Below are 18813 nucleotides of genomic sequence, written 5' to 3' on the forward strand. Positions count from 1 at the left end.
GTTTCCTATGCCTGGAGTACATATCATTCTTGTATCTACTTCTTGGAATCTCTAGATCTTTTCACAGTTAGGTTCTTAGGTGGGAACTTACAGATTTACTAACATGTCCTCCCCTCTCTTTCCTATGAATTATTTCATATATATTTATATGTACTTATATATGTTGATTTAATTTCCCCCAAGCAAAATGTAAGCTTTTTGAGGGCATAAGTTCTTGCTTTTATATGCCAAGTGCCTAGCACATAGCTGGTGATGCTTATTCATTGATTGAAAGGAAAAAGACTTGACGTTGAGAGATCTGGTTTTGATTCCTAGATCAAAAAAAAAATCTTTAATGGTTCACAGTTGCCTTCAGGATTAAATACAGAGTTCTCAGTCTAGCATTTTTCAGTTCAGTCATTTTATAATTACGTCCAACTCTCTGAGACCCCATTTTAGGGGTTTATTTGGCAAAAATTTTGCCATTACCTTCTCCAGCTCATTATATAGATGAGGAAATTGAGGCAGAGGGTTACATGACTTGTCCAGGGTCACACAGGTAGGAAGTGTCTGAGGTCAGATTTTAATTCTGGAAGAGGAATCTTTCTGACTCCACTCAGACAGCCCTTTAACTTCTGTGTTACATTTAGAACCCTCTAAAGTATGATTTCCACCTACCTTTTTTCTTCTCTCTCTCTCTCTCTCTTTCTCTCTCTCTCTCTCTCTCTCTCTCTCTCTCTCTCTCTCAAATGGTTATACATAGTCATCCCATTTCCTGCTTTGACACTTTGCACAGGTGCTCCCTCATGTTTACTCTCATTTTACTCTCATATTATACTTGTAATCTCTCCTTATTTCCACTTTATACAATCCTTTCTTCCTTCAAAATACAATTTATCTTCAAGACCTCTCAGAATTCTCCAAAGTTGTTGGAGATCTCTTCCTCTTGACATCATTTTTTTGTAATTTTTCATATATTTTGTATTTAAATATTTGTTTATGTATATTTTTAAACATTAGGATATAAGTTCTTGGGGTTTGAGGACTGTTTTATTTTCATTTTTGAATCTTCAAGGTTTTACAGAGCCTGAAACATTGTAGGTCCTTAATAAGTTCTCATTGGATTAGATTTATTTGATAGAGACTTTGGAGGGTTTCTGCAGAAGTTGTGATGGTCCTCTATCAAAAGAAACCTGATCCTGCATAACTGAGCCTGGCTATCTCATTTCCAATAAGACTGAGTGTTTCTTACTTTGACAACTTGGGGGTCGTTGTCGTTAAGAAGGATTAGGAGTGAACCCAAACTTTTCTCTACTTGATCCACAAACACAGGTTTTTTATTGACAAAAGAGAGCAGGTGACCATAAAGAGTTACAGCAGCCAGGCGTATGGTGGTTATCTCCTGCAGGAACAAGATGGGGTGAAAATAATAATTAGTAGTGATAACTGTCTCCATTAACATAATAACCAGGAAGTGTGATCCCTATACAATAAAGAGACTTAGCATAGTTGTATCCTTCAGTGGAGAAAATTTTAAAAAATTTCTTGCTATGTGGGGGCAAACTTTTAGTACATTTACACTCTTGAATTGTAATCTTGAGAATGGGGTCCAGTATTACATCTGGTTCAGCATTTCCAATATCTAGCACAGTTCTCTGCATATGATGGGTACTTACTAAATGTTTGTTAAATTGAATAGAATCAAATTGACCAAAGTTAATTGCTCTTTTGAGGGAGGAATCATGGCTTGATTGATAAGAGACTATAATTGTTGGAGAAAATACCACCATGCGTTTCTAGCAATTGAAACAGAAACACCATGTGTTTCTGGCCCTTGATCTCCCAGGATAAAAAAATTCTCCAAGGTGAGTTGAAGAGCAAGTAGTGTTCTACATTAAAAGGGGAATTTGCCTGATTGGGAATTTTGAATATCAATGAAATCTCAAATTAAATAATAAGACTTTTTTTTTCTTTAAGAATCTGTAAGAGAATTTTGAGTTAAAATATCAAGTCCAAATTCTTCTGCTTGATATTGAAGATCTCCAATTAATTTGCTGCTCCCCAGGAAAATTTCTCATATAGCTCTTCTGAAGCTCTTTTCTCCTTGGGCCATCACTTCTGTTTATTCAGGAGAAAATTTTGCTTTGTCCTTGGAACTTTCTGAGTTTTTATAGGTCAGATTAGGCCTTATCTTGCTGAGTGTCGGGCCTCTACAGTACTGCTTAGTACTGCCCCTGTATTAGGCCATGCCATCATGTCTGTGGCACACAGCCCCCATTCCAAATTTCCAGTTCTGCTTTATTCATTAAGATCCTTGAGAGCAGGTACCATCCAGAACAAATGTTATTTAGTCATTTCAGTCATGTGTGACTTCATGACCCTGGTTGATATTTTATTGACAAAGATATTAGAGTGGTCTATCATTTCATTAGATCATTTTACAGATGAGAAACAAGTGACTTGCTTAGGATCACATGACTCATTAAATGTCTGAGTCAATTTTCCTGAAATTTGAACTCAGATGATGAGTTTTCCTGATTTAAGGCCCACACTCTATCCACTGTACTACAGAGCACATAGTAAGCACTTAATAATTTTTATCTATCTAGCTAGCTCTATCTTTCTGTCAGTCTTTCTATTTGTGTATCTATTTCTATCTCTGTCTATCTTTCTACCTGTCTTTCTATCTTTGTCTGTCTCTCTGACTGTGTCTGTTTATCTTTCTGTCTATCTATCCATTTATCTAATCTCTGTAAGTTATATCACCAGTCAATAGAGAGAGTAATCAAAAGATATTTTTGGGGGAGCAAATATATTCCTATTGGCAGTAGATGTGGGATGACAAGTATCTGAGGACTGGAAAAGAGTAGTAATTAATTGGGTATACTCAAAGAAAAGTGTATCAGGGAGGAATACTCACCTTTCTAAATTTGTCCTTTCATCCTTCATGGTGCATCAATTGTTGATGCAAGAAGCAGCCTAGGAAAGGATTCCTAAAGCAATGAACTAGCCCAATTATGATGACCCAGGATTTTCCAGGAGAGCCTTTTCTTTTTTTATCCTTTTGTGTTGTTTCCTGGTGATTGTCTCATGTGTGTTCTCTTGTCCAAGTTTTATCATACTCACGTCTACATGGGCAAACCACTTAGAGGTTTAGGAGAAAATAGCTAATGTTTATTTGAATGTTGCCTATCTGACATTTCTTCCTAAGACCTCTTCCCTTTCCCTAAGTCAAGATTGCTGCAAAGACTTTTGATATCACATATTCTATTCCTTATTATTCTCCAACATGGATTATATGCTCCAAGCAAAACTGCTCACTATTATTGTCCTTCATATACATGATTTTTGCCCTTCTCTATTTTTCTTTCCCTTAAAGGAAGTAGTATGGTAGAGTGGCTACAAATTCTTGGCTCTGGCATTAGAGAAGATGGTTCAATTCCTACTTCTCACACTCATTATTTAAGCTCATACAAGTCACTTAACCTATTTAAGCCTCAGTTTTCTTCTCTGTAAGATAAAGGGGCTGGACATCTTCTTTTATATATATAAATATATATGTGAGCCTATAATTCTGTCAATTAAAAAACATATGACTGAATTTAATCAAAACCTGACTCAAAATTTCTCTATAGGTAATTTCCCCAATTAACTCCCTTTTCTCATGGAGTATTTAGTAAGAACCATTTTTTTTTCTTTTGATCACTTTATTCATTATTCAGTATTTTCTACTTGTTTTGTAAATGTTGAGTACATGTACATGGCTGCAACTAGATTATAAATTAAATTACAAATATAAATTATAAATTCATTTACAATAAGGATCCCATGTGATTTTTTATTTTAGTATCAAAGTATTAAATTTTTCTGGTGAATAATGAACACAAACTACAATTGACTGAACAAGCCTGTATGCGCTTCTGAGGGAGAAAGAAACAATGAAAACCGAATTGATATTTACTCCTAAGTTTTCCTCATCAAGATTACTGAAATGGCAAACCACTCCAATATCTTTGTCAAGAAAAATCTCAAATGAAATCACAAAAATTTGGATATGACTGAAATAACTCAATAGCAATTGTACCTCAGAACTTTTGAATTCAAGCTATCTCTCAGATTCAAACTTCCCTTTTCAACCCTCCTGCCATAGGGATTGTAGGCACTGAACACTGTGCCTAACCACTTATAATATTATAGTTAATCACAAATATTTTTATTCAAGGTAATTCTGATAGATTTTTAGTGTAATGAAAGTAGGTAACGTTAGGGTCAGGCAGCTAAAGTAAACTACTTCAGGAATTAATAGTTTTTGCCTTTTTTGGTGATAAAACCTTAAAATCATTCAACTGCAATTCACCCGGTATAAAAACTATGTAGTTTTCTTTGTAGACGACAGTTAGTTCTTTACTTACATCTCTCAATAATGCTCTGATCTGGAGAACTAACCGTAGAACAGTATGCCCTTTCAAAGTCTTCAGGAAGGGGATAAATTTTCCAAGTACAATCAGGGTTTCTTCAATAACTTTTGGGTCACAGGCCTGACACAGAGCTTCTGTTAGTACCTTAAAAATTATCTTCTTACGTTTCGGTGTCTATAAAAAAAGAAGGGAATTCAAATTCATTAGAAATGACACAGGATTTTCTATAATCTCTCCTTTGAAATTTTAGTGTCTATAACTAAAATCCTAATAGTGGGATAGAGATTTTTTTCCCATATCTTAGTGCCAGAAATATAAGACAATGAAGATAATATTCTACTAATTAGTTAAGGGTTTTTTCTTTTGTTTTGTTTTGTTTTTTGCCAAAAAGGAAATCTTAAGCTTAGAAGCATCTTGTACAATCTTTCATCCAGCACTGAGATCCTTCATTTAAGAATGTAAATTCTGAGGACAGCAACTATTTCATTTTTATATTTCTATGTTCAGTCATCATAGAGCCTAGAATATAGTGAATACTCAGTATATTCTTAATGATTAAATTATACAATTTCTCTGCTATAATAGTCATCCAAGTTCTGCTTGAATGCTTGTAGTGATGAAGAGCTCATTTCTTTGAAAGTTAACTCATTCCATTGCTAATTTTATTATAGCGACCTCTACCTTTAAATTTCACTTATCTGAGGAATATATTGAGGATATGAGCCAGAATAATATTCCTAGGCAACCAGGTGGCAAATAGAAGAGAGTGATAGGTTTGTAATCATCAGGAAGTCTTGAGTTTAAATCCTGCCTGAAGTATTTTTGAGCTCTATGACTCTGAACAAATCATTTAGCACCTATTTGATTCTGTTTCATCATCTGTAAAATAGTGGCAATAAAAGCATCTACTTCATCAGGTTGTTGTGAGGATAAAATGAGATGACATATGTAAATATCTTTGCAGACATAAAGAACTATAAGAATACTACTTATTAGTATTATTTCTCAGGGAAGCTAGATGACACAGTGAATAGAGCACCAGCACTGAAGTGAAGAGAGGACCGAAGTTCAAATGTGACCTGAAATAGTTAACACTTATTAGTTGTGTAACCCTGGGCATGTCACTTAACCTCAATTGCTTTAAAAAAAATTAGGAATAATACCCAAGGAATAAAACCTATCTGGATGGTGTATATAATGTAGACTTTACAACAGATTTCTCCACCTGAATGCAGAAATATAGAGTATTTAGATGAAAATAAAAGAGAGAAACAGTCCTTTTAAGCTGATGAAGAATAAGGATGTCTTTCTCAGTACAGACATTCACATTCACACGGAGGCAAGGTACAATAGTGACAAAAAACTTCAACTATTTGCATACCTACTCTCAATCTTTTGCATGGTATCTGACAAATTCTTTTTTTTTTTTTTTTTTTTGATTTTTTTAATGCTTCTTTTTTTTTTTTTAAGTTTTTTTATTTAATAATTACATTATATTGACACTCATTTCTGTTCCGATTTTTTTTCCCCTCCCTCCCTCCACCCCCTCCCCTAGATGGCAAGCAGTCCTTTATATGTTGGATATGTTGCAGTATATCCTAGATACAATATATGTTTGCAGAACCGAACAGTTCTCTTGTTGCGTAGGGAGAATTGGATTCAGAAGGTATAAATAATCCGGGAAGAAAAACAAAAATGCAGATAGTTCACATTCGTTTCCCAGTGTTCTTTCTTTGGGTGTAGCTGCTTTTGTCCGTCATTTATCAATTGAAACTCAGGTCTCTTTGTCAAAGAAATCCACTTCCATCAAAATATGTCCTCATACAATATCGTTGTCGAAGTGTATAATGATCTCCTGGTTCTGCTCATTTCACTTAGCATCAGTTCATGAAGGTCTCTCCAAGCCTCTCTGTATTCATCCTGCTGGTCATTTCTTACAGAACAATAATATTCCATAACATTCATATACCACAATTTACCCAGCCATTCTCCAATTGATGGGCATCCATTCATTTTCCAGTTTCTAGCCACTACAAACAGGGCTGCTACAAACATTTTGGCACATACAGGTCCCTTTCCCTTCTTTAGTATTTCTTTGGGATATAAGCCCAATAGAAACACTGCTGGATCAAAGGATATGCACATTTTGATAATTTTTTGGGCATAATTCCAGATTGCTCTCCAGAATGGTTGGATTCGTTCACAACTCCACCAACAATGCATTAGTGTCCCAGTTTTCCCGCATCCCCTCCAACATTCATCATTATTTTTTCCTGTCATCTTAGCCAATCTGACAGGTGTGTAGTGGTATCTCAGAGTTGTCTTAATTTGCATTTCTCTGATCAATAATGATTTGGAACACTCTTTCATATGAGTGGTAATAGTTTCAATCTCATCCTCTGAAAATTGTCTGTTCATATCCTTTGACCATTTATCAATTGGAGAATGGCTTGATTTCTTATAAATTTGAGTCAGTTCTCTATATATTTTGGAAATGAGGCCTTTATCAGAACCTTTAACTGTGAAAATGTTTTCCCAGTTTGTTGCTTCCCTTCTAATCTTGTTTGCATTAGTTTTATTTGTACAAAGGCTTTTTAATTTGATGTAATCGAAATTTTCTATTCTGTGATCAGTAATGGTCTCTAGTTCATCTTTGGTCACAAATTTCTTTCTCCTCCACAAGTCTGAGAGATAAACTATTCTATGTTCCTCTAATTTATTTATAGTCTCGTTCTTTATGCCTAGGTCATAGACCCATTTTGATCTTATCTTGGTATATGGTGTTAAGTGTGGGTCCATGCCTAATTTCTGCCATACTAATTTCCAATTATCCCAGCAGTTTTTATCAAATATTGAATTCTTTTCCCAGAAGTTAGGGGCTTTGGGTTTGTCAAACACTAGATTGCTATAATTGACTATTCTGTCTTGTGAGCCTAGCCTTTTCCACTGATCCACTAATCTATTTCTTAGCCAATACCAAATGGTTTTGGTGACTGCTGCTTTATAATATAATTTTAGATCAGGTACAGCTAGGCCACCTTCATTTGATTTTTTTTTCATTAGTTCCCTTGAGATTCTCGACTTTTTATTGTTCCATATGAATTTTGTTGTTATTTTTTCTAGATCAATAAAATATTTTCTTGGAAGTCTGATTGGTATAGCACTAAATAAATAGATTAGTTTAGGGAGTATTGTCATCTTTATTATGTTCGCTCGGCCAATCCAAGAGCACTTAATATTTTTCCAATTATTTAAGTCTGACTTTATTTGTGTGGAGACTTTTTTATAATTTTGCTCATATAATTCCTGACTTTCCTTTGGTAGATAGATTCCCAAATATTTTATGGTATCAAGTTATTCTGAATGGAATTTCTCTTTGTATCTCTTGCTGTTGGGTTTTGTTGGTGATGTATAAAAATGCTGAGGATTTATGGGGATTTATTTTGTAGCCAGCTACTTTGCTAAAATTATGAATTATTTCCAATAGCTTTTTGGTAGAATCTCTGGGGTTCTCTAGGTATACCATCATATCATCTGCAAAGAGTGATAGTTTGGTTTCCTCATTGCCTACTCTAATTCCTTTTATATCTTTCTCGACTCTTATTGCCGAGGCTAGTGTTTCTAATACGATATTAAATAATAATGGTGATAGTGGGCAACCTTGCTTCACTCCAGATCTTACTGGGAAAGGTTCCAGTTTTTCCCCATTGCATATGATGCTTACTGATGGTTTTAAATATATGCTCCTGACTATTTTAAGGAAAAGTCCATTTATTCCTATGCTCTCAAGTGTTTTTATTAGGAATGGATGTTGGATTTTATCAAATGCTTTTTCTGCATCTATTGAGATGATCATGTGGTTTTTGTTTGTTTGGTTATTGATATAGTCAATTATGCTAATAGTTTTCCTAATATTGAACCAGCCCTGCATTCCTGGTATAAATCCTACTTGGTCATAGTGTATTATCCTGGTGACAATTTTCTGTAATCTTTTTGCTAATATTTTATTTAAGATTTTAGCATCAATATTCATTAGGGAGATTGGTCTATAATTTTCTTTCTCTGTTTTCAGCCTACCTGGTTTAGGTATCAGTACCATATCTGTGTCATAAAAGGAGTTTGGTAGGACTCCTTCAATCCCTATTTTTTCAAATAGTTTATATAACATTGGAGTTAATTGTTCTTTAAATGTTTGGTAGAATTCACATGTAAATCCATCTGGTCCTGGGGATTTTTTCTTAGGGAGTTGATTGATAGTTTGTTCTATTTCTTTTTCTGAGATGGGACTGTTTAGGATATTTACTTCTTCCTCTGTTAGTTTGGGCAAGCTGTATTTTTGGAGGTATTTTTCTATTTCATTTAAGTTGTCGAATTTATTGGCATAAAGTTGGGCAAAGTAACTCCTAATTATTGCTCTAATTTCCTCTTCGTTAGTGGTGAGTTCTCCCTTTTCATTTTTAAGACTAACAATTTGATTTTCCTCTTTCCTTTTTTTAATCAGATTTACTAAGGGTTTGTCTATTTTGTTGGTTTTTTCATAGAACCAACTCTTAGTTTTATTAATCAATTCAATAGTTTTTTTACTTTCAATTTTATTGATCTCACCTTTTACTTTTAGAATTTCAAGTTTAGTGTTTGACTGGGGGTTTTTAATTTGTTCCTTTTCTAGCATTTTTAATTGCAAACCCAATTCATTGACCTTCTCTTTCTCTATTTTATACAAATAGGCCTCTAGAGATATGAAATTTCCCCTTATTACCGCTTTGGCTGCATCCCATACATTTTGGTATGATGTCTCATTATTATCGTTTTCTTGGGTGAAGTTATTAATTATGTCTATGATTTGCTGTTTTACCCAATCATTCTTTAGTATGAGATTATTTAGTTTCCAATTATTTTTTGGTCTACTTCCCCCTGCTTTTTTGTTGAATGTAATTTTCATTGCATCGTGGTCTGAAAAGGATGCATTTACTATTTCTGCCTTACTACATTTGAGTTTGAGGTTTTTATGTCCTAATATATGGTCAATTTTTGTATAGGTTCCATGAACTGCTGAAAAGAAAGTGTATTCCTTTCTGTCTCCATTACATTTTCTCCAGAGATCTATCATATCTAGCTTTTCTAGTATTCTGTTTACCTCTTTAACTTCTTTCTTATTTATTTTCTGGTTTGATTTATCTAATTCTGAGAGTGCAAGGTTAAGATCTCCCACTATTATAGTTTTACTGTCTATTTCTTCTTGCAGCTCTCTTAGTTTCTCTTTTAAGAATTTAGATGCTACCCCACTTGGTGCATATATGTTTAATATAGATAGTGCTTCATTATCCATGCTACCCTTTAGCAAGATATAGTGTCCTTCCTTATCTCTTTTAATTAGGTCAATTTTTGCTTTAGCTTGATCTGAGATCAGGATGGCTACCCCTGCTTTTTTGACTTCACCTGAAGCATAGTAGATTTTGCTCCAACCTTTTACCTTTAACCTGCATGTATCTCCCCGCTTCAGGTGTGTTTCCTGTAAACAACATATTGTAGGATTCTGGCTTTTAATCCATTCTGCTAACCGCTTCCTCTTTATGGGGGAGTTTACCCCGTTCACATTTATGGTTAGAATGACCAATTCTGTATTACTTGCCATCTTGTTAACCCCGGTTTATGCTTTCCTCCCTTCTTTCCCCTTTCCCCCCTTCCAAGTATTAAGCTTGTGAGCACCCTTGCTTCTCACAGCCCTCCCTTTTTAGTGTCCCTCCCCGCCTTAGAGTTCCTCCCCCTATCTTACCCCTTTCCCTCCCAGTTCCCGTATTCCCTTCCACTTAGCTTATTCCTTCCCTTTCCACTTTTCCCTTCTCACTTTTCAATGAGATGGGAGAAGTTTCACCATAGATTGAATATGTCTTAAGATTTTTCACTTAAAGCCAATTCTGAAGGCAGTAAGATACCCACTATATTCATCCCCCTCCATTCTTTCTCTCAGATATAATAGGTTTCCTATGCCTCTTCATGAGATGTACTACCCCCACTTTACCCTTTTTCTGGTACAATGTCCTTTCCACATCAATTTCTAGAACAAGGTATACATGTATTCTTTATACATCTATATAGTCAAAATATAGTTCCCAAGATTAATCTTTACCTTTTTAGATTTCTCTTGAGTTCTATATTTGTAGATCAAACTTTTTGTTAAGTTCTGGTTTTTTCATCAGAAATAGATGAAATTCGCTTACTTCGTTGAATGTCCATCTTCTTCCCTGGAAAAAGATGCTCATTCTCGCTGGGTAAGTTATTTTTGGTTGCATACCAAGTTCCTTAGCCTTTCGGAATATCATATTCCAGGCCCTTCGATCTTTTAATGTGGATGCTGCCAGATCCTGGGTGATCCTTATTGTGGCTCCTTGATACTTGAATTGGGTTTTTCTAGCCGCTTGCAATATTTTTTCTTTCATCTGAGGGTTCTGGCATTTGGCCACTATATTCCTTGGTGTTTTGATTTTAGGATCCCTTTCAGTGGGTGATCGATGAATCCTTTCAATGTTTATTTTTTCCTCTGTTCCTATGACTTCTGGGCAGTTCTCTTTGATAATTTCCTGGAAGACAGTGTCCAGGCTCTTTTTTTCATCATGTTTTTCTGGGAGTCCAATGATTCTCAGATTGTCTCTCCTGGATCTGTTTTCCAGGTCTGTTGTCTTCCCCAGAAGGTATTTCACATTTTTCTCCATTGTTTGATTTTTTTGGATTTGCTTGACTGATTCTTCTTGTCTCCTCGAGTCATTCAATTCCACTTGTTCAATTCTGATTTTCAGTGAAGTATTCTCTTCACTCACTTTTTTAAAATCTTTCTCTAATTGTCCAATTGAGTTCTTTTGTTCTGTGGAATTTTTTTCCATTTCGCCAATTTTGTTTTCCAGTTCACTAATCCTATTTTTCAAGGATTTTACTTCTTTATCCACTCTCTCTTTAACTGACTTCTCCAGGCTCTTTTGCCAAGCCTCCCTCTCCTTTTCCCAAGCTTCCTTCTCCTTTTGCCAAGCCTCACTCTGCTTTCCCCATTTTTCTTCTAGCTCCCTTGTGAGAGCCTTTTTAATCACTTCTATGAGGTTCATCTGTGCTGAGGAACAGACGATCTCCTCCTTTGGGGAATCACCTGGGGACTGCCTGTTTTTAGTCTCCTCAGGATTTAGAGTCTGCTCTCTATCTGTGTAGAAGCTGTCTAGGGTTAAAGTCCTCTTCAGCTTCTTGCTCATTCTGTCTATTAATCAGAGACAAACTACCAAAGAAAAACAGAAAAAACTGGAGTCTTTCTTTGGGGGGGGGGGCTGGGTGTGTTATCGAGCTTCCTCTACAGACTGCAGGTGGCAGCAGTGAGGCACTAGCAGGACTGTGCTGCGCCTGCGCTCTGAGATCCCAAAGCGTGCTGAGTCACTGAGGGGGGGGAAGGGGGGGGCGGCCAGGTCCTGAGAGACTCCAGCTGTTTGCGGTTGTGTTCTTCAGCCCCGGTGTTTTTAGCTTCTCTGCTGGGCTGTTGACTTGCTGCAGGTTGCAAACCTGTAGCGAAGCTCTCCCGGCAGAGACAGCTGCGATCACTCCCCACCCCCTCTCCAGTCTGCTCCCGTGCTCTCACTGCCGCTGCCCGCCGCCTGCGCCCGATCTAAAACCGCCCCAGCCCTCCAGTAAAGACAGACCTTTCTTGGCGGATCTCAAGGATGGCTTCTCTTGGTAACTATTTGTGGGTTTTTTTCAGTCAAGCATTGATTCAGAGGCTTGTAATGAAGTGGATAGTGAGAGAAAGCGCGGAGCTTATGCAACTGTGAGCCTCCTCTCCGCCATCTTACCGGAAGTCTCCTGACAAATTCTTGACTTTTATTGCTAACAAGTTCAGGTCTCAGAAAGTAAAGGCAAAGAATTTCTGAATCAAATTCTGATTAATGGAGAATAATTATCCAGTAAGGTGAAAAGTACAGCATTTTATTTTAATTTATTTTTTGAAGGCAATTAGGGTTAAGTGACTTGCTCAGGGTCATACAACTAGTACGTGTCTGAGGACAGATTTGAATCTAGATCCTCCTGATTCTAAGGATGAGGTAGAGGAATTTTGAAAGAAAGGTATCATATTATTTTAGAGGTCAAAATAGCTAGAGAAGGGAATTGTGGGCACATTCAGACAAGTGGCCTAGTATAGAATGTATATTTGAGAACAGGGAATGTTTAATTTTTGTCTTTGTATTCGAAACTCTTAACATAATCACTTGCAAACAATGAAAATTTAATACATATTTTTGAGTTGGTTTGAAAGTGGATTTCAAAAGCCTTATCATGACTCCATGATAAAATTAATGAAAATAGAAAATCTACAATAAATTAAAGAGGATTGGGAAAATCACAAAAGCAAAACACGATATAAATGATTCTGATGAAAAATAAAACAGAACAAAAGAAAAAGGAGACATGAATAAATGAATGAGCATTTATTAAGATTTTACTATGTGTACAGTGGGCACTTGCCCTAGAGTCAGGAGGACTTGAGTTCAAATGTGGCCTCAGAAAGTAGCTGTATGACCCTGGGCAAATCACTTAATCCTGCTTGCTTTAGTTTCCTCATCTGTACAATGAGCTGGAGAAGGAAATGGTTCTAGCATCTTTGTCAAGAAAACTCCAAATGGGATCATGAAGAGTCAGATTCGACTAAATAGTTACAACAGAGAAGCATAGCATTGTACTAAAGAAGATAATACTTGCCAATGTGTTCAGATTTTTTTAAAATGGAAAGAAAGCAACATAAAACAATTAAAACTAGAGTTGAAGGAAATATTAGAAAAATCTATCATTTTATAGATCAAAAACTGAGGCTCTGAGACAAAGTTTCTTTCTGAAGGTCACACAGCTAACAAATGATGGAGTCAAAAATTAACTCTAGAATCTCTTATCTCTAAATTAATACATTTTTTGTTAATGACTGCATGAGAACTAGAATTTAGGTCTTTTGAACCATTGAACCATTTCTCTTTCCCCCCACACCCTGGACCTTTCATTGAAAAACAAAAACAAAAACAAACAAACAAAAAAAACAACACAAGACAACTCATGTAGACTCACTTCCTTGGGTAACCCAATAAGGGCATTTCCTAATGCTCTTACTGCCAGGAATTCAATAATAGGGTTGATATCTTTGGTTCTTTCTATTTCTAACTTCAGTGCGGTGTTCATTGAGTTTTTCTCCAGCTCTCCCATTTCCTGGCAACCTAAAAGCTACAAAAGGCAAAATGTAAGCATTTTATAATGCATCAATTCACTCTATATCACAGATTCTTCCTTCCCCAATCCCCACTTCACCAAAGTTCAGCGCAAATGGCCCCCTATTAAGTGAAGTTTTTCCTTATTCCTGACCCATCCAGTTGCTGATTGGTGCCTTCCATGCAAAATTACCTTGAACTAATTTTGAATTTTATCTCCCATGAACCTATTTATGTATGCATCATCTCTCTTGATGAGAGTATAAACTCTTTCAGGGAGGGGGCTATTTCACTTTTTGTCTTTCTATTCCAGCATTCAGCACAGTGCCTGGAATATATCAGGTATTTAATAAGTCGTTGTTGATTAGCTGATTAGTAGTTTTTTTTCTTCTTCTTGGCTTTGCCTTACCTCTGAAAACAGGGCAGTGCAGACCATTCTGTATTCATGTTCAACTGACTTAAGAAAAGGCAAGAGACTGTGTAGCACATTGTGATTTAAGATCTCAGGGAATTGGACCAAAGATCTGTAATGAAGAGGAACAGCAGCAAATGAAATATTTGGGAGGTAATTTGCCTCTGAGAGGTTCATAAAATTCTTCCCTTCCACCTCAGATATTTGTCAGAATTTCCCTTTGATCCTCTTCTGTACACAAACTTTCTTTGTTTTCATCATTATTACCATCATCAAATTATCTTCACATCATTTTCAACTCCACTTACTAAGAATCATGACTTTGGCCTCTTGGTAGACAGATTAATAATCTGTTATACACACACACACACACACACACACACAGATATAAAATCTCTGAATGGAGATTCCCATTCAGAGAATTTCTGAAACTATCAGATTTGCTGTGTAAATGCCAGAGAACAAATGCCTGGATGACTTTTCCAAACAAAAGTCTCCTTCCAGTCTCAGAACAACTTCCCTCTCCCCTTCCCCCCAAAATTCTTTAAGATTGACAAACTGTGGAGAAATGTGAAGCTAATCAAAGTACTTTTACAGATTTAAAATTAAAATGAGAAAAAAAATTCTTGTCCCTTACCTCCTCTCCTCCAAACTAATCAAAAGATTAATTAGGTTGAAAATAAAAACCTTTAATTAAAAAAAATTAGGGTGAGTCTGAACAATCACTTTTAGTAGTTATTTTTGGAAGTTCTACAACCTAAAGAAGTAAGAAGCCTGCACCTTAGTTAAAAAATCATGTCATATATTAGATTACATGCTATCTAGAGGAGGAGATGGGGGGAAAAGAGGAAAAATTGGAATACAAGGTTTTTCAAGGGTCAGTGCTGAAAAAATCACCCTTGCATATGTTTTGAAAATTTAAAAAATTCAATTAAAAAAGATGAGCTGGAGAAAGAAAAAAACTGAATAAAAGAGTATTAACAACAACAACAAAAATTTCATCACCTAGCCAGAAAAAAAACAAAACAAAACAAAAGTCATGTCAAAAGACCTATAAATCCTAGCTTCAGTCTTTTCAATGTTTTCATTTTTCATGATTAGAGCTCTTCAGAGGGGAGACTAATGATACTTTCTGGGCAATGGCCACTACATATGTCAGGGAAGTCAATCAGATCCTTTATTAAGCACTTACTATGCCAAACACCGTGAACAAATGCTGGGAATACATATAATAAGAAAGAAATCCCTGCCCTCAAGGAACCAGATCAGATAATTTGGATCTTTCCAGACATGAAAAGTCCACCACAATGGAGTTCAGGCAATAATTAGAACCCTGTACATCTCTAGGCCCTATTAGGATGTCCATAAAGGCAATTAGGTAGAAGATCCTAGAACTCCTTAAAAATAAATTTAAAAACAATAAACACAATGCCTATAACCAGGGATGTATTTGGTAAATATTTAACAACTGATGCTTCAAAAAAAGTATGTGTACACCATTTAAATTTAATCTGCATTATTAACATTTTTATTCTCATTCTATAAAGTCTAGACGATCAAAAAATAAGTAAAATTTTGATTTGTTTGCCAGTTTCTGAGGTATAAATTCTCGCACTGAAAATTTAATGATTATTTCTCTACTTCTGGTTGGAGATGGTGCCAGCACAATGATCTAAATGGAAAGAAGAACCACAACAAAATAATTAAAAATGAATGCTATAAAATTGCAAAAAGAAGTTTTGTTCCTATATACATACATTATATATGTATATCAATTAAGAAACTCTTCTCATATATTTGCAGAAGAGGGGGATAAGGCACACCATGAGTGTGGAACATTGATGATATGTATCAGCATATCTATGGAACAACCCACCAACTCTCCTGCCAAAAACAGGATCATGAAGCATAGTCTCCATCCAGTCTTTAACATCCTGTTTAGAGAACTTGCCCCTTGGCAGAAGCAGAAACCAGTACTGGAAAGATGAGGGATAGCAAAGGCCCTCACTCAGCCCCCAGTGACCTCTGGTCACTCAATCAGAACTAAATCTTCAGAAACACGCAAACTATTTTTCAAGTCCCTGTTTAGGATCCACATCCTCCATGATGTTTCTCAAAATTTAGCTTGCGTACACAAATGATATTTCCTTGGAACATCTGCGTTATCCCTAGTTCATTCCCCTTACTTTTAGGGTTTAATAATTCCCCGGTTCTAACAAATGAGTAAGTCACAGGATGACAAAATCCCAGCATATCCTTCAGCTATCTATACCTGAATGGCAATCACCTCTATAACATTTCTTATAAATAAATGGTTTTCCAGATCTTGCTTAAAGACCACCAATTCCTCAGATAGTCTATTCCACCTTGAGGCTTTCTTAATTATTGGGAAGTTTTCTCTTACATTGAGCTAATACTTGCCCCCATATTATTTCCACTATTGCTCCTTTAGGAGTCCAAGCAGAAGTTGAAGTTCTCTACCACAAAATATATCTTCAGTATTTGAGGGTAGCTATTTATGATCTCAGAAAGTCTTCCCCCACAGGCTAAATAATCCTCTTGCTCATGATCCCCAATTTCTGTATCATCCTGATCACTTTCATTTGGATGCATTCTATCTTGTCAAAATCCTTCCCTGAATTCATCAATTGAATTCATCAATTAATGAACAAACTACCCTAAATGTGGTTTGACCAGAGAGAAAACAGCATCACTAAAATAATTCTCATCCTGCATGCTGTTTTCTTAGAATATTATAATATTTTATTTTTCCCAGTTACATGTAAAATTTTTTTACATTTGTTTTTAAAAGTTTGAGTACCAGATTCACTCCCTTCCTTCTTTCCCCTCTCCCTGTTGAGAAGGTATGTGTGAAGTTATGCAAAACATGTCCATAAAAGTCATATTACAAATGAAAACATAGATTCTCCCTTCTCCCTACAAAAAAAGTGCTAGAAAAATAAAATGGAAAAGTATGCTTTAATCTGTATTCGGCACAATCAGTTCTTTTTCTGGTTATGGATAGAATTTTTCATCATAAATCCATCAGAGTAGTCTTAGATCATTGTATTGCTGAAAAAAGCAAAGTTATACACAGCTGATCATCCCACAACATTGCTATAACTTGGTACACAATACATTTCACTTTGCCTGAGTGCATGAATAGCTTTCCAGATATTTCTTAAAGCACCTTGCTCATCATTTCTTATAGAACAATAATATTCCATCGTAATTCCATACCATGATTTGTTTAGCCATTCCCTAATTGATGGGCATCCTCTTTGATTCTTTGCCCTGAGAAAAGGATGTTATATATTTATTGATAAAATTTAGGATTGAGTTCAGACTAAGAATAGCATAGCATAGCATATTTAGCATAGTGACTGGAGCAAGTAAAGACTTGAGTCAAAGTTCATATCAATTGTGTGACCATGGTCAAGTTACTTAATCTTTCAGTACCAAGAATGACTCTTAGGGATTATAAATAATATATAGAATAATTACAATGAACAATTTTGGCCCCAAAAATGGAAAGGAGAAGATTTAGTTCCTTCCCTTCTTAGAACAGGTGGGGGAGTATGGATCTGAAACAGTTAGATTAAGTTGTTTTTTTTTTTTTTTCTTTTTACTGAAATGCTCCCAGCTCCTGTTCTTTGTTTTGTTGAAATCTTGGTTATAAGGAATAACCAAGTGTCAGGGTAGGGTGAGGAATATAATTGGAATTGGAGATGTTATAAACATAGAATATATTTATTTAAATACTTAAATAAATATTTTTAAGTTTTTAAAATGTATACTTAATATATAAATATTTAAACTATTATAAAGTTCAGCCTTCTAATCTGCTTCAATAGAAAAAAATTTCAATATGAAGATTCTCCCATGTCCATTATGTCACAGTTCTGGATCCATCCACTATCCCCAAAAGTTTTGAGTTTTGTTTTGTTTTTAGCAAGTTTGTCATACTGTTAATTCACCTACTACATATACTTTCTCTTCCATTTTTTCTCAGGACAGGTTTAAAGATCTTTTAATATGAAGAACTAGATATTACACTTTTCTTAAACAACTGTCTAGGTATACCTTAGGTGCTTAATAAATAAGAGATGACTGATTTTCACCTGCACAAATGAATCACTCCAATGTGTACCAACTGGGCATTCCGAAGGAACTTCCAAACTTCTGTATTTTCCATTTGAACCACAGCACTGTGGAATCCCTGAAGTTCCAAAAAGTTCTTAAATCCAGCCTCCATGGAGCTAGACAGTGAAAGAGAGATAAAGGTTGGCTCCACAATGTCTGTACAAAGAATCCAGAAGAGAGCATATGTGCCAATAGAAAAATACATGTAGTTCTTGGCTCATGATGGCCTCAATTGACCCAAGAATCTATGTTTGCAAATCACCACTTTCACCTTGACTCCTTGTCATGGGTAATGTTCTTCACTAATGTTTCAGAAGATACTTAACAATCCAATTTAGCCCTTAGCCTCTACATTAAAATTAAAATAGAACGATTAATGAGTTTCTTTCCCTTTGTAGTTGGTAGGAGATACAAGAATCCAGATTTTTTAGCTCTCTAATGCCATGTTTATAATTTTATGCTATAGCTATATGTGACTCTGGGAAAATCATTTATTTTATCTGCAGAGCTGTAATAAAAAAAATTGTGTGTGGGAGAATGAAAAGTGAAGAATGGAGTAGTAACTCATACTAAACAGATGTTTTGGGGTGGGGATTTGTAGCCATTCCTGCTCCAGCCCCTAAACTCTCAAACTATC

The 18813-nt window shown here is 35.5% G+C and overlaps 1 protein-coding gene and 1 long non-coding RNA gene across 4 annotated transcripts in view; one reads left to right on the plus strand and one right to left on the minus strand.

Annotated features, from left to right (window-relative positions):
• Positions 1–18813, plus strand: part of LOC127561819 (uncharacterized) — a 49349-nt gene that overhangs the window by 16193 nt on the left and 14343 nt on the right. The gene's annotated exons all lie outside the window — the stretch shown is intronic.
• The window catches only part of LOC127561812 (maestro heat-like repeat-containing protein family member 1), a 72655-nt gene that overhangs the window by 10408 nt on the left and 43434 nt on the right, over positions 1–18813 (minus strand). For all 3 annotated transcript variants that reach the window (XM_051997081.1, XM_051997082.1, XM_051997080.1), the window contains exons 14-18: positions 18155–18292; positions 14031–14145; positions 13485–13637; positions 4392–4571; positions 1232–1381 (exon numbers count right to left, since the gene is read on the minus strand). In XM_051997081.1, the coding sequence (XP_051853041.1) occupies positions 1232–1381; positions 4392–4571; positions 13485–13637; positions 14031–14145; positions 18155–18292 (736 nt within the window). The remainder of the gene's footprint in view (positions 1–1231; positions 1382–4391; positions 4572–13484; positions 13638–14030; positions 14146–18154; positions 18293–18813) is intronic.

The sequence above is a fragment of the Antechinus flavipes genome, chromosome 4 (genome assembly GCF_016432865.1).
Source record: "Antechinus flavipes isolate AdamAnt ecotype Samford, QLD, Australia chromosome 4, AdamAnt_v2, whole genome shotgun sequence".
NCBI classification, from domain to species: domain Eukaryota; kingdom Metazoa; phylum Chordata; class Mammalia; order Dasyuromorphia; family Dasyuridae; genus Antechinus; species Antechinus flavipes.